Below are 15,454 nucleotides of genomic sequence, written 5' to 3'. Positions count from 1 at the left end.
GGCGGGGCGGGGCGGGGCGGGGCGGGGCGGGGCGGGGCGGGGCGGGGAGCTCCGAGCGGTGAAGCGAAGCAGGCCGCCGCCATCTTCTCTGCGCGATTGGTGATCTACAATGTCGCGAGATAGGCGCTCTCGCGAGAGGGGCCTAGCCGCTCTCTGACTTGTCTCACACAATGGCGGCTGCGACGGTTGCGGCGGCGGCAGCGGCGGCGGCTACGGCAGCGGCGGCAGCCGCCGCGACCGCCGCCGCGCCCTCTGCCGCCCCCTCTGCCGCCGCCGCAGCTCCTTCGGCGGGCGTGGGCCGAGGGAGCGGCGTGGGCACCGCGCGGGGTTTCTACTTCAATACGGTGCTGTCTCTGGCGCGGTCGCTGGCCGTGCAGAACCCGGCTCCGCTGGAGAAGGTGGGGGCGCCGTGTGGGGGTGTGACTCGCGGAGGGCTGTCACACGGGTGGGAACTGTGTGCGAGGCGCGTCACGCAGATGAGACCCTTGGGTGCTACGAGGGAAAGTTTGAGGCTCCGCCTGTGAGGAGGTTGTGTGGGGTCTTGTCGCACTGTGCGTGTCTGAGCGGTTCTCCGGGGGCGGCGTGCCCACGCGTGAGAGGGCGCTCTCGTGGGCCCGCAGCGAAAGCGTTGTGCTCTGAGGAAGCCCGGGCTGGGGCTTGTGGGTCGTAATTGGTCCTGGCCTTGTTGGAGCTGGTCGCAATTGCGGTATTTGGTGAAGTCAGGGTGATGTTATCTGCTCAGAGTGGGGAAAAAAAATAGCTGGGGTAAACATCTGCCGAAGGTATTACTCGGTAGAAGTATCTCAGTCTTGGGAGGCTTCCTGCTGTGATCTCTGCTCCGCTTGGAGCGGTGGCTGTCAGGAGGCAGCATCACGGCTTGGTGCCTGTGTGCTGGGTGGCACAGCTCTGTGCTAAGAACTGCAGTTCGGGGGTATTCTCATCCAGGTGCTACAGTGCATCTGTTTAGTTCTTCTTCTGAAGTCCTGCTGTTGGTTGTACACCTAGCTGCAAATCATAAAATCATAGGATCGTTACAGTTGGAAAAGATCTCTAAAACAGTCTAGTCCAATTGTCAACCCAGCCCCACCATGCCCACTGAGCCTTGTGCCCCGGTGCCGCATCTCCACATTTCCTGAATACCTTCAGGGACAGTGGGTCCACCACCTCCCTGGGCAGTTTCTTAATGTCCTGCTGTTGGCTCCCTGTTACCGACTGTTAATTAATTTATTTTTTTCCAGTGTGAGAAACTATAGTAGGCATTAAATGATATCAGTAGATGAGCCTTTTAATTGTGATGGTTTGAAAAGTTTCAGAAATTTGAAATACAAAAAGAAGCTTGTGCAAGTGTTGAAGGAAACTGAAATCAACACATGTCAAATAGTTGATTTTCTCAGTATCTGCTATTCATTTATTTTTCTTGGCCCTTAGATATTTTCATTCGCACACTGATGCTTAAAGGTGGGCCGTGTGGCCAGGAACTGGAAAGAGCACTGTCCCCTTCAATTACAGGAGCTCTGGATGAGTCCTGAAATCCACAGCCCCCGAGATTGATTCTTGTATGGGAACTGCTGAGTCATGGCCTGAACCTCTGAGCATCTGAGGCGAGCCATGAGTCAGGCAGAGGAGCACAGGTGAAGGCAATTCAATTCACCTGTGCTGCCGGAAGGGGTGGAGCCAGGCTGCACCTCTCCTAGACCTATTGAAGAGCTGGCTGCCAGTGGGGAAGGATCTCTTCTGGAGATCCCTCCTTCTGGTGCTTTCTGTTAGGTGAGCCTAGCATACAGGTAAGCCTTCCATTTATTCTGCTTGTTATCCTAGTCTATTTTGCCTAACTGCCTTGTTCTTTTGATTATAACATCTTGATATCCACTGATTATACAATTCTCTACTGTGAAAATAATCGCATGAATATTGCTGTAGCCCTGACCTTCTGCTTGGGGTGCTGTGGATTGTTGATGTGATAAGTAGAGCTGGTCCTTAGGAAAAGACAGCTGGGATTTTCCCAAGGTCTACTGAGTTGTTTTTTTGCTTTTGTTTTTCTGTTATTATGTTTCGTTGTTGTTTTTTTGAAAGATAGTGCTAATACTCGTGTGTTGGGTGTTTTTGGTTTTTTTTTTGCATTGCTCTGGCTTTTTTTTTTGGCTTTGCTCCCCCCCCATTTTTTTGCTTCACTGTTCTTCAGGTACAAAAACTGCTCTGTATGTGTCCAGTGGATTTCCATGGAATTTTTCAGCTTGATGAACGTCGCAGAGATGCTGTGATTGCTCTGGGAATCTTCCTAATTGAATCTGATCTTCAGGTATTTTTCCTGTTAGGCTTCCTCTTCTGAGCTTGAAAGACATTGGATTAATTCAAATGCAGAAGTACAATTAATGAAAAATTATTATTGTTCTTTCTAAAAAAGTTGGCATGATAAAAGATCGGAGGTAACGGAGCAATCAGGAGAGAAAAAGAAGCAAAAATAGTTCTGACGCATGTGACAGCAATTGGGGTACCACAGCCAGACCGTTGTTATATTTTTAATTTGTTGCAGATTAAGGAGATATGGATAAGATTAAGTGATTTTATGTGGGCTTGCAGGTGGTGGTAGACAAGACAGAGGCACTTGTTTACAAATTTTAAAGGGTAGATGATGAATCAACCGCATGGTGTTGAATTCGAGGTAGTAAAGGAGAGAAGTGTCTTCTGAGGGGAAGCATGAGTTGTATTGTCAGGTTTGTAACAGCCTTATTATGCCTCAGCATTAGCTAGGATAAAAGGATGACCAGTTTATGTAGTTGGCTTTGTGTTCAAGCATCCATATTGTATCTGATTATGACAGGCTGGTTCTTTTCTCCTCCAATGTTGCATGCAGTATTGTTTCTTGAAAGAGAAAGTATACATTGACTTCAGGGTCCTAAGACATTAGACTTTTTCAAGCTTTTCAGTTTTGCCGTGGTTTGAATTGGGCTTATGTTTCCAAATGTTTACTGTGATTCAGCTTGTATACGTAGTAGACTTTTTTTGAAGCGTGAAACTTAAGGCAATTGTATTCGTTCTTCTTAGCATTTTTGTGATGTTTTCAAAGCCAGCAGTTTTAATTAATCCAGCTCTGTGAGTAAGGAAAATGTTATCCTTTGATTTGTAGATTTAACTGAGTTCTTAAATGGTTGTGCTAAGTGATTTGCATAAGGCCATGGGGTGGGTCTCATGTAGTATGTAGAGGTTGTCACTTCTAAACATCTAACTGCCTTCAAATTATTTTGTGACTTTGCTGTAAATCAGTACATGAACTGGAAAAAGAAGATCCAGAAACTTAATTAATTAACCCCAACTTTTATTGAGAATGAACTTGTTAACTAGAATGAAATGCTTGAGTTTATAGCACTGAATAAATTTATTTTCCTTTGCCTATATTGAAATCTGTTCTGCAGTATTCAAGAAGTGTGTGGAGTAATTGTTAGGAGTTCTGTGTGTGGTTAATGTGGTTTTTTCATTCCTTTAAAGTAACTAGGGATGATATTCTTTAGCATTTTGTCTCCATTTTAAATATAATATTTTGCTTTTTAGCACAAAGATAATGTGGTTCCTTACCTCCTTCGGCTTTTAAAGGGACTTCCCAAGGTTCAGTGGATAGAAGAAAGCAGTGCACGGAAAGGCAGAGGTGATGTTTATTGTTGTGGGGGTTTTTTTGGTTTTTTTTTTTTTTTTTAATTATCATTCTCAATAAGTAACAGCCAACAGATAGAAATAAGTCTCTTCAGTGTGAGGTATAGAGGGAAGTGAGAGTTGTGATGAGGTTCTCATCTGACAGCCTTTAATATTAATTGTTCTTTAGAAATGGAAAGGAAGCTGAACACCTCCTAGCTTTCCTGCTTGACTGCTAAGTGATAAATTAAATGATACATTGCATTTTCCAAACAATTCAATATATCTTAGTACTAGATTGGGGAAGATTACATAGTAATTTAGAGCAAGAGAGTGGAACCTGAGATTTTTATACTTTGCTTTTGTTAGATACTGAGTTAAATACTTAATTTCTTGCTCCTTTAATATCTCTTAGAATTAATATAAGAATAATTCTGTTTCACAAGAGATACTCAATTTGTTTTTTTATGTGTATTTGAAAACCTGGAGAAGTTTTTATAAATTAAAAATATTATTTTAATACTTCATGCTGAAATTATGATGGCTAGAATATACTTTCAAATTTTGTTTGTACTATATCTGAAATATGTCTCAGAACTGCATGACATGAGAATCACTCGTGTTCTTTACGTTTGCTCTTGCTATGCTCTCTCTAGCAATACTCAAGGGTTTGGTATGTTACTTTGTAGGCTTGCTTCCAGTTGCAGAAAACTTCAGCTTCTGCTTGGTAACGTTGTTATCAGACGTTGCTTACAGGGATGCCTCCCTCAGAGAACAGGTAGAATTTAAGTTTGTGTTGGCATTTATCCTGTTGCTTTACTTTGCTTGAGTTAGTTAAACCTCAGGTACACAGTAGATATTCCTAAGTCTGTTTTTATTTCTGGGTTCCAAAGAATGACAGTCACTGAGTGCAGCGTTTTAGTATTTAAATTTTGATACTGAGACCAGGACTACTGCAGTTTTTTTGTTTGTGCCAGTTAGCTGAAGGCTTTACAAAGGAAAGATCTGTAAACTGAGTGAGAGCAGTATACTTCCAGTCATGTGGTGTTAAAAAATCTTGCTTACAGAGATGCTTACGTTTCTAAGTTCATAAGCAAGTTTTACATGCAGTGCAGTGATGTCAGATAAGATGATAATACATTTTTACCAAAATGTGTTTTTATATGTCTGTCTTGATTGGTTTAGATTTTGGATGCAGTTCTGCAAGTAATGCAGTTTCTGCTGGGAATGTGTCAGACTCCACAAATGCATGATAAAGGTACTGTTAAAATATGTCTTAATGTCGTTTCTGTATCTGAACTCCTGTTCTCTGAAGGTCTCTTGCATTTTCTAATTATGAAGATTGCTTCTGAGATATAAGCAATTGTATGGGAACTGCTGAGTCACGGCCTGAACCTCTGATTGATCACCTGAGGCGAGCCATGAGTCAGGCAGAGGAGCACAGGTGAAGGCAATTCAATTCACCTGTGCTGCCGGAAGGGGTGGAGCCAGGCTGCACCTCTCCTAGACCTATTGAAGAGCTGGCTGCCAGTGGGGAAGGATCTCTTCTGGAGATCCCCTCTTTTGGTATCTTCTGGTGAGCTCAACCCAAGGGTAAGCTCTTCCACTTGTTCTCTTTTGTGATCGTTGTCTGCTTTGCCTTACTCTCTTGATTATATTGCAATTATAACGTCTTGGTTATACAAAATTATAACATCTTGGTTATACAGCAATTCTCTCCGAGTTCTCTTAGCACACACTCTGTTGCTGTCTGTTAAATATGGCAGCTAGATACGATTATTCCTCTGCTTCCACAAATAAATCTTTGTAAAGACACTGAGCTGAAACAGTTTAATGAACAGTTTAATGGAGCTGTAGCTTAAGGTTGCTCTTAACGCTGTTGTCTTTTTTTTTCTACAGAATATTTATGCAAGTATGCAGTGCCATGCTTGATAGGAATTTCTCGAGCCTTTGGTCGCTACAGCAATTCAGAGGAGGCTCTCCTTTCAAAGCTTTTTCCAAAAATTCCCCCACATTCCCTGAGAGTTCCAGAAGAGCTTGAAGGAATTCGCCGACGATCCTTTAATGATTTCAGATCCATTCTTCCAAGTTCTCTACTCATGGTTTGCCAAGAAGGAACACTGAAGAGAAAGGCTAGCAGTGTGTCTAGCATCTCACAGGTTTGTATAACTTGCTCTGTTTTGGAACTCATTCTATGAAGATGTCCATGATCTTGGTGAAATTACTATAACGTTAGCCCTGAATATGTAGAATTTTCTCTTAACGCAGTGTTTTACCACATTCAGTGAAACTTTATTTTGGTTCCATGACTAAGATTCAAAATAATTAGTGCCAGTTAAACTAACAACTGTCTTAATGTTCATATGGAACAGTTGACAAATGCTGTTCCTCTTGTTGTACGGTGTTATGTTTCATGTTATTCTTATGAAGAAAAAAAGCATTATGCTTTAAGAATTTGGGGAAACTGGCACTGCATACCTAGATTTATGCGGTGTGCTGAGTCTATGTGAGTTCTCGCTAGTTGTACCAGCAGCCGAGGGTGTTTGTCGTTAGGGGTCTACTTACTGTGAGAACTTACTGTCTGCAAGACTTAACAGTAGTTTTTAAAGTATGCCTTTTGTGTGGCATTTCAGGTTAGTCCTGAACGTGGAATTCCCCCACCTAGTTCTCCTGGAGGATCTACAGTTCATTACTTTGAAGGTAAATTATTTGGCAAATCAACAGTGTGATTTTTTTATTATTTTTCTTTCTCTACAGAAAATTGAGAACCAAAATCTTTTTGATTTTTATTCTCTGCCTTCTAGGATACTTTTGAGAAATTCCCAGGGACGTGTCTGTTAGAGCTCAGAAAAGTTGCGGAGTAAAAAAAAGCAGTCATTTTGCTGGTTTTCAGGCTTAGTTGTTTCTGGCAGACTTTTGAGAAGCATGATTCCCTGATGCCAGGCAGTACATGGCTCTGCAAAGCTTAATTCAACTATGCAAAAAATATTTCTGGAGATTATACAGAGTAAATTTCAGAAACAAATCTTAATACTCCACTAAACAAGTAAATTGTGGGCTAGTGTCTGGAATTTTGAGTCCTCTGTGTCACACTAAGTCTAAAACAGCTCCGCTTGAAGTAAACTTGATAGAGGTCACTCTTTAAGACCTAGTAATTTGTTGATGATAGTATAGGAAATACTGAAGCTGACTCTTAACCACTGAATTATGAAGCTTTAAGGTTTTTATGTTGTGACATGCAGGGCTTGTCTAGGAATTCTAGTAAACCAAGACTTGGACAAGTCCAGTGGCAAACTTGTTCTGAGTGTTTTGGTGTGTCTTTTTTTTTTTTTTTTTTTTGTCTGGCCGTTTGAGGTTTTTAAGTGTGTGCGTTCTATATTTGTAGGTCATTTTCCACTCTGAAACTGGCTTAAATTGATTTCTTCCATCTTAAATTTCCCCTTTCTTCATGTTACTATTTGTAGTGTTTGTCCTCATTAAATCACTGGGGTGCAGGGTAGTTCAAATAAAATTCCAAAGTAGCCAAGTAAGGAAAAAACCTGTTTAATCTCTATCCTGTTGAACCAAGCTTATTAGGTTTACTACTGGGTTCTAGGTTCTCTGTGTTTTGAATGATTTTTTTGGTGATTTTTTTTGTTGCTTTTTGTGTGTTTTTGTTGTGTGTGGGTTTTTTTTTGTTGTTGTTGTTTAAGGAAAAAATGCAGTGGGTTAGAGTGAGACATAAGAAAATGTCTTAAAACATGAAAACATGAAGGCAAGTCTTAGTTTTTTCGAGTAATATGGTTTGTGATAGTCTTATTTTTTCTGAAGAGGATCAATGGCCTTGTTTGTTTGTTTGTTTTTCCCCCTTTAGCCAAGACTGGGGCTTTAGGGGTAGGAAAAAAAAAAGACTGAAAACATTTAAAAATTATTATTAATAACCAGTGCTGCTTGAAAGCCTGTTACAAATAGGAGTGCTACGTTAGCACAGACAACTGAGTACTTTGAAAAGACAAGGATGTAATTTCAAAAGTGCAAACAGCGCCAAAAGCACTGTAACTTGCAATCTATTTGCTTAACAGAATACCTGAATCTTAAAAAATAATCAATTTCAAATTGCAGTAATGAATTTACTTCTTTTCTAAGATGAAAGGCTTTTCCACATGTTTATTTGGACTAATATAGGGAAAAACTTGGCAAGATAGTTTTGTCTCGGCCTATTCTTCTTACCACTATGTTCGTTACTAACGCGGCATTTACCGAAAAATTTCCAGGTAGATGGACATCAATAGCATGGTAAGACTTCTTGTGAGCCATGTCTGTGACGTGAATATGAGAAACTGAAACCAATTCTGTCTGCATGATTGTTGCTTTCTAATGGATATTGTAGTTCTGTGCCTTGATTTACCAACAGAATAGCTGAATTGAGCCTCCAGGTAGTTTGCGAGTTAGTGACTGTACACGTGTTGCAAAATAACTCTTTTTAGTGGTGATTCAGCATTGCCATTAAACAAAACTTGTATTTCCCTCCTCTCCCTAAACTTTTTTTTTTTATTTTCTGATCAGGTTCTTATCTTCCTGATGGTAGTGCACTGGATCCTGATTATTACTTCACTACCATCAGCTCCAGTTTTTCAGTTTCTCCTCTCTTTAATGGCATTAACAATAAAGAATTTAATATCCCATTGGAAATGCTCCGTCAGCTCTTGAATATGGTATGTGATGAAACACTATGCAGGCTGCAGTGATTCTAGATATCGTTATTAGAGAAATATGCAATTTCAGTTAAATATTCAATTAAAAAGACTATGCTCATCTTCCAAGCTTTATGTAACGTTATTTTTATGGCATTAAACATCATAATGTTCCTAAAAAGTGCAAGGGATACTGGCTTCAGCTGCTTCACGCATCAGCTGTTTTGCTGTAGCGCACACAGGCCGAAATATATTAAATCGTGTTGTAGCTGGAAATTCTTGAATTTCATCTGATGCTTTGCAGTTGTGATGGGTGTTTCTTTGCGAAATTGTATCCTCTTATATGTAGGAAGATATTTTTTAAATTCCTGCTCTGCAGGTAAAACAGATCGTTGAGGATTCTCTGCTGAAGACCTTAGATGCGGTTGTAGCTGAAGTTGCAGAGGTATGTTTTTAAAATCCCCTTCTAATGACTAGTGCACTTCATTTTTATCTTAATAGTTAATACTTGAAAATTATTTTTAAAATGTAAGATATGCCTTGCCTTTGCAAAAGGATTCTAGTTTCCTGGTTCATTTATTTCTTTTAGTTTTTTTACATGTACCTTTGTATTATGCAAAAGCGGGAAAGAATATTTTTCACAAACATAAAAGGAAATAGTTGCTCTCTTACAAATGAAGTACTGAGCTACTTAAGCTCTTTTATCTTTCTAAATTACATTCATTTCCCAAACTGGTTTCCTATATTGTCTTTTCTCATGGTGATAGAATGTAGATTTTTGCTGATGGGTTTTATTTCTCCCTCCCCTTTTCCTGCCTTGGAAATCACAACTGCTCTGTTTCAAGAAGTGTAATAGTGTTGTGCTTCATTGACCTTTGCTATTGAGATGGCATATTTATTTTTGTAGGCCTGTGAGTAGTTGTTCCCCTCTTCTCTTTCCCCACAGTGTTTTCTGGGGTTAGCCCTGTTTCACTGGAGGTGTAGAACTTAATTGGAAGAAGTGTGTGTTTAGTTTTGTGAGAATGTGTTTGTTCTCTCCAGCCTTCCCTTGAGTACTGCTGTATTTTGATTTAGGCCGAAGTGGCGAACATCTTCTGTCTCTCCTTTCTCAGTAAAACTATAGATTTGATTGTTAGTATTTATTATTATTAAAAGAGAGAGCGAACATGCATGCTGTCTTCAAGTCAAAAGATGGACTGAATCTTATTACACTGAGTTCATTTAATGTACATAGTAGTTGTACTTAGAAGTTGTACTTATTCTTCTGCTAAATATAGCAAGGACAACGAGCTGTGAGGTTACTTTTGATACATGTTTTAAATGTTTGCTTATGTTGCAGAGGAAGACAATTGTGACTTGAATGTGAAAATTTATTTATCCATCTTATATAAAATACTTCATTTTTATTTTCTGAAAGCATGCTTCTCTTTTGCAGATGGGCACTAATACAGATCTCTATTATAAAACATTCAGTGATCCTCTTTATCTTGCTCAGTTCAAAATGCTGAGAGACACATTATATTACATGAAAGGTATAGTATATGTGTATTTTGTGTAATTCAGGATGTGTTTTGAAATGTTTACATTTCCTAGCATCATCCTAGGTGCAAGGAAAGGAAAAAACTTTGTATACAACAGATGGCATTTCAATTGTCTGATTATTAGTGTACTTTGCTATGAAGGCTGTCTTTTATGTAGAGCATAAACTTCATGAAATAATTTCAATTATAACATGGCAATGAATTTTACTTGTGCCGTCTTTCTGATCCAGTGGATCCCTTTCTTCTACGCTAAATGTTTTCTTCTTTTACTTCTTTAGACCTTCCCAACTTGTTTGTAAAGGAAATCCATGATTTTGTGCTAGAACAATTCAACAGCAGCCAATCAGAACTTCAGAAAATCCTTCATGATGTTGATCGACTGCACAATGAACTGAGTCCCCTAAAACTGCGCTGTCAAGCTAATGCTGCCTGTGTGGATCTCATGGTGTGGGCTGTGAAAGATGAGCAAGGTGAAAAATGCTCTCCCATTTCTGGAATGTCTGTCTTCTTTATTTTTAGCTTCTAGAAATATTTATAAACTCTCTGATGTCAGAGAAATGTGAAATAAATTTGAGCAGAATACTCTTTGCTATTAGAATTCGAGTCAAGCTTCGATCAATACATTGTTTAATTAGATGACCAGGTGCTTAGACATCTCTGTACATAAATAAAATCAGAAGCTTCTGATTAGCTCATTTAGCTAAAACGGGCAATCTAAATTTCAGCAACTGTATAATTGTTGCTGGAATTTTGAATTGTTGCTTTTAGTGTTTTAGAAGTTTCTCAGTCTGACTGAAAATGTTTTTCTTCGTTGCTGTGCATACTGGAAACTCCTAGCTTTTTCTATTTTCTTTCTTGTTATATAATTCTTATGTATTCTCTGAATGCATGTAATTTTCTTCTTTTAATCCTTGTGATGCTTACTTTTTGTCAAATATGAAGAATGCTCAAAATCAACTTTAAGTACTGTCTTTCTTTCAGCCATAGTGTTTGGAGGGGCTAGTTAGTGCAGATACTGAGATTCCTAAACATCTTTGAGGAATTGTAGTATGAGGAGAGCGAAGCTGATTAGTTGTCTGTGTGATTTAGACAATCCAATAAGCATTGGGTTATGTGTGGCCTAGTAACAGGACTAACCAACTTATTGATGTTTGTTGGATTTTTGGTATTAAGGTGCAGAAAACCTGTGCATCAAGTTATCAGAGAAGCTGCAGTCAAAAACTTCCAGCAAAGTCATCATTGCTCATTTACCATTGCTAATTTGCTGTTTGCAGGTCTGTCCTTACTGTATTTTACTCTACTATATGATTGTGTGGGAGTGGGGGGGGGGGAATTATGAGTTACTAGAAAGCGTTTTACATCTGCTGTTTGTGTTATTTTTCATTATGTCTTTCATTTGGACTTCAGAGTTCTGGTGTAGAAACTAGATCTGCAGCAGAGAAATGCATTCAAAATCTTCTTAGCTCTACTTGATCTTGAAGAATAACACTGAGTGTTTTTAACTGGTATCTTGTTTCTGATATAGTTAGTGTTATAGTTGTTACATAAACTGGGATGGGTGAATTATTGACCTTTGAGATTTGGTTATTCTGATTATGTCATCTTGTTGGACACACTTTTGCAAATGTGTTGTTTTCCAGAATTAAGGAAATTGTTAGGGTTCTTCTCATGTTGGAACTTGTCCAGTAACTTTAGAGTATGCAACTCATTTCATATGCCTCCTGTGAACTTAACTATGAAAAAGGCAGCAAGAGTTGACTGACATACCACACTTTAATTCAAAAGAATTAGAGGCTTTCGGTCTAGTATTAGAGTTGGAGGTTGGTGGCCCTATGTGTGACAGGAGGGTTGGAGCTTGATGATCCTTGAGGTCCCTCTCAGCCGAGGCCATTCTATGAAACATCTAGGTCTTCTTCTAAAAACTGAATACTTTAAAACTAGCTTTTTTTGTGTTGTGCTGATGTTGCAAGCTTACAGTTGAAATAAAAACCTATATTGAAATAATTTCATTTTTTTTCCTTTTTTGTTTTTAGGGTCTAGGTCGTTTATGTGAGAGATTCCCTGTTGTGGTTCATTCTGTCAACCCATCTTTGAGAGACTTCCTTGTGATTCCTTCCCCAGTGCTTGTGAAACTTTACAAGTATCATAGCCAGTATCACGCAGGTGATTGATTGGGGTGGGAAGGGAAAGGCTGTGTTAGAAAGGATATGCTAGTTATTATTTTGCTACTTTATGGCTTATTGAAGCTTTTAGATGTTCTGTGGTGATGCAACTTTTTTTTTTTTTGAGATAGAGAGGAGCAATGCAGATTGGAATAGAAGTGTATCTATCAATTGAGATAACAGTATTTGTACAACTAATTTATTTTTTTTGAGCAGCATCACTGTGTCTGCTTTGTTAAAACAGGGCAAAAGTTCTTGAGATAAGACTATGTGAGATCACTAGCCATTGTAGTGTGAATATGCATTAGTTTGCCCTGTATTATGTGTGCTTATGGCAAACTTACCGGTGATGTCAGTTTATTTTATATGTAGCTTAACTAAATAATTGTGTTCTTGATCAAGAAAAACAAGTGTGTTGAAATACTTCTTGTTGTGCTGTTGTGTAGGCTGTGGTGATAACACACAGCTTGTGGTGATAAGAAGGGAATGGTTACTTTTGGTTTGCAGGTTGTGTTACATTTGCATTAGCATGTGTAGCAGAAGTATTAAGTCACAGCCTGAAGTAGTGATGGAGCACCTGGTGGAAAGGCAGGGCCAATCCAGGGGAGCTCAGGTGCATGCAGTGCACGTGAGTGGTTTGAAGGGCTGGAGCCAGGATCCATCCCTTCCCAGACCTCATTTAAGTGATGGCAGTGCAGGTGAGGGTATCTTGCTGGAGATCCCTGCCTACCTGAGGCCTTCGAAGGGTAAGCAGCTTTATTTCTTTGTTTCTGTCTCCACAGCTGCTGCACTTGGGCTTATCCCCACTTACTGCAGCCTAGGACTTTACCACCCTTCTATTATTGCTGTACTTTCCTTTGCACTATAGTGTTACAGCATGTAACCAAGATAAGATGGATAAAAGAATGTGAACTTCATAAGGCAAATCATAACTGAATGTGCAGACATGTTGGCTGTATTTCGATACTTTTTGGTTGTACGTTTGTATGCGGTAGAATGTGCTTACTTGAACACACTAGTGAGCAAGTGTTGAGAATTGACTTCTTAATCCATAAAAATGCTAGTCTTTTCAGGTTTGTTTTCAGAGTTAATCTTGGAAAAAGTGGCTAGCAGTATAGCATTCCATTTTTGTTCTGTGATTTCAGATTGCCATGGAAAATATTGTTTTCCTGGTTTGACAGCCATGTGGAATCTTCCTACTTTAGGCTTGAAAGACATGAAAGTGGCATTAAAATTATCCAGAAAACTTTTGCTTAATGACCAACAGGTTTTTCTGTGCAGTGTTGGTGATAGACAGTGAGTAGGGAGGATCTGTGGATTCATTGTGTTAGGAGAGGATACTTGATGGTGTGCTTGTTGTCGTTGTTTTTTAATTGTACTATGAAGTTATGATTTCCCTAAAGAAAGTGTACAATGTAAATTACTCACTAATGCAAAAGTACTATTGTAATGCAAAGGCAGGACAGATAAAATGAGAACTGAAGGTGACTAAATTTAGGAATAATTAAATGCTGTGATAGCTTGCCATAGTAGCGAATGAAGTTTCAGATTTCTTCAGCTGAACTCTGACCTGTCAAGTGGCCTGTCTTACCTTGCCAGATGTAGCTCTGCCTGTATACTCACGTTTCGGGTGATGGGGCAAGGACGTCTTGGATGGTGCTGATTTCTCTACTGTCTTCGACCAGGTGCTAATGACATCAAGATTAGTGTAACCAATGAGCATTCGGAGTCCACTCTAAATGTAATGCCTGGCAAGAAAAGTCAGCCATCCATGTATGAACAACTTCGCGACATTGCCATAGATAATATCTGCAGGTAAGAAGTGTGTGATGACAGAGAAGGTGTACGACATTTGGAATGTATTTTCTCTTTCCCTAGCAGGAAAAGTACTGGGACCATTTAGAAGGTACTGCACACTTCTCTATTATGACCTCTTTTTTCTTTAGACTATCCCTTGGTTCTGTATGCGTCCTAAATTCAGAATGGTCACTTAGTTTCATTGTTTTGCTTCCCACATACCTAACTCATGCTATTCACATTCCCACATACCTAACTCATGCTATTCACATTCCCACATACCTAACTCATGCTATTCACATTTTGATGCTCAGCCAGGTTTTTGTTTCCTCTAACGACTGTTATTTCCTTCTAGACAGCTTCACAGAACTGTAGGGAAGACAAAAAGTTGGCTATCAGAGACGAGGAGTTAAGGGTGCTAAGCAAATCTAAGCTGTTCTAAATGTATCTTTTACATGTTCCCATCTTTGTTGCTGCATAAAGCAGTAGCAGAAGCTCCGCCCATTTTTTTTGAATATATCTGTAGTATTTCTATACAGTTTGTTCTTGGACTTCAGTATAGACTTCTCTTCCTTATTCCTGGTGCACATGTACAATTGTACAAACTGAAACATTTGGGTTTTTTGTTGTTTTTCCTCTACCTGTTCTAGCATGCTTTCTATTCATTTTCATTCCAGGTGCTTGAAAGCTGGCTTGACTATAGATTCAGTGATTGTTGAAGCCTTTCTTGCCAGTTTGTCTAACCGTCTGTACATCTCACAAGAGAGTGATAAGTAAGCTGTTATTTATAAAACCAGTTTTTTCCTTCACTTAACCAGCCTGAAACTTATTCTAAGACATAAGTACTGGCAGCATTATTTTAGAATTAAATGTCTGAGATGAGTGAGGGTAAGTCCTACAGTAGCTTGTCCTATTGCTTTGCTTGTCACATTTTCTTCCATTCTCTATTGTTCCTAGAGCAGTTTGAAAACAGATTCTTGTGTAGTGCATTTGTACATTCTGGTTTCTGGTGTTTTTTGTTTTTTTCAAACCTGCACATGTATGTCTCTAATGCTAAATGTTGAGGGTAGGCAGGTGTGTAGAGGGCAACAGTAAAGTTTAATGACGCTTAAATTTAGTATACCAGTTGTTTCTTACATGGAATGTAAGCCTGCTTTGAGGGCTTATTGACTGCTGGACAACTACATGTGTGACTGGGTGGGGTTTTTTTTGTTTATCTTATAACAGGGAAGCTCATTTGATTCCTGACCACACAATTCGTGCTCTTGGGCACATTGCAGTGGCACTGAGGGACACACCAAAAATGATGGAACCCATCCTACAGATCTTACAGCAGAAGTTCTGCCAGCCGCCTTCTAATCTTGATGTACTCATCATTGACCAGCTGGGCTGCTTAGTCATCACTGGAAATGTAAGGAAAGAACTGGCCAAAAGAGTTCCGATTTATACTCCTTTTGATTTAGTTTCCTTTAGAAACTGCGTCTTCAAGAATTATTTTGAAAGGTTTTCTTAGTTTACTTAAGCATGCTTGTGCAATACTAGTCTCAGTGACATCAGAAAACAGAAGGTAAATAGTAATGTGTAAACTGCTGTGCCTGTAAACAAGATTCATCCCTACAGGAAATTGTGGAAGTTTAGAAAATAAATTCCATGT

General features: G+C 39.4%; 1 protein-coding gene across 2 annotated transcripts in view; it reads left to right on the top strand.

Annotated features, from left to right (window-relative positions):
• The first annotated feature begins 57 nt into the window (after nt 1–57).
• PI4KA (phosphatidylinositol 4-kinase alpha) overlaps nt 58–15,454 on the top strand; it is a 59,248-nt gene continuing 43,851 nt past the window's right edge. Inside the window, exons 1-17 of one of the 2 annotated variants that reach the window (XM_042828984.1) lie at nt 59–173; nt 273–398; nt 2,183–2,299; nt 3,550–3,643; nt 4,317–4,405; nt 4,813–4,885; nt 5,527–5,786; nt 6,261–6,327; nt 8,173–8,321; nt 8,680–8,745; nt 9,736–9,832; nt 10,120–10,311; nt 11,015–11,115; nt 11,875–12,004; nt 13,689–13,818; nt 14,478–14,573; nt 15,028–15,211. In XM_042828984.1, the coding sequence (XP_042684918.1) occupies nt 171–173; nt 273–398; nt 2,183–2,299; nt 3,550–3,643; nt 4,317–4,405; nt 4,813–4,885; nt 5,527–5,786; nt 6,261–6,327; nt 8,173–8,321; nt 8,680–8,745; nt 9,736–9,832; nt 10,120–10,311; nt 11,015–11,115; nt 11,875–12,004; nt 13,689–13,818; nt 14,478–14,573; nt 15,028–15,211 (1,974 nt within the window). In that variant the 5' untranslated portion in view covers nt 59–170. Of the gene's footprint in view, nt 399–2,182; nt 2,300–3,549; nt 3,644–4,316; nt 4,406–4,812; nt 4,886–5,526; nt 5,787–6,260; nt 6,328–8,172; nt 8,322–8,679; nt 8,746–9,735; nt 9,833–10,119; nt 10,312–11,014; nt 11,116–11,874; nt 12,005–13,688; nt 13,819–14,477; nt 14,574–15,027; nt 15,212–15,454 lie in introns of both variants that reach the window. The other variant, XM_042828983.1, reaches the window with a different exon arrangement.

The sequence above is a fragment of the Centrocercus urophasianus genome, unplaced genomic scaffold (genome assembly GCF_019232065.1).
Source record: "Centrocercus urophasianus isolate 14NV4802_14NV808 unplaced genomic scaffold, USGS_Curo_1.0 seq_30, whole genome shotgun sequence".
In the NCBI taxonomy this organism is placed as follows: domain Eukaryota; kingdom Metazoa; phylum Chordata; class Aves; order Galliformes; family Phasianidae; genus Centrocercus; species Centrocercus urophasianus.
Note: the sequence above shows the minus strand (reverse complement) of the source record. Positions and strands in the feature narration are given on the sequence as shown.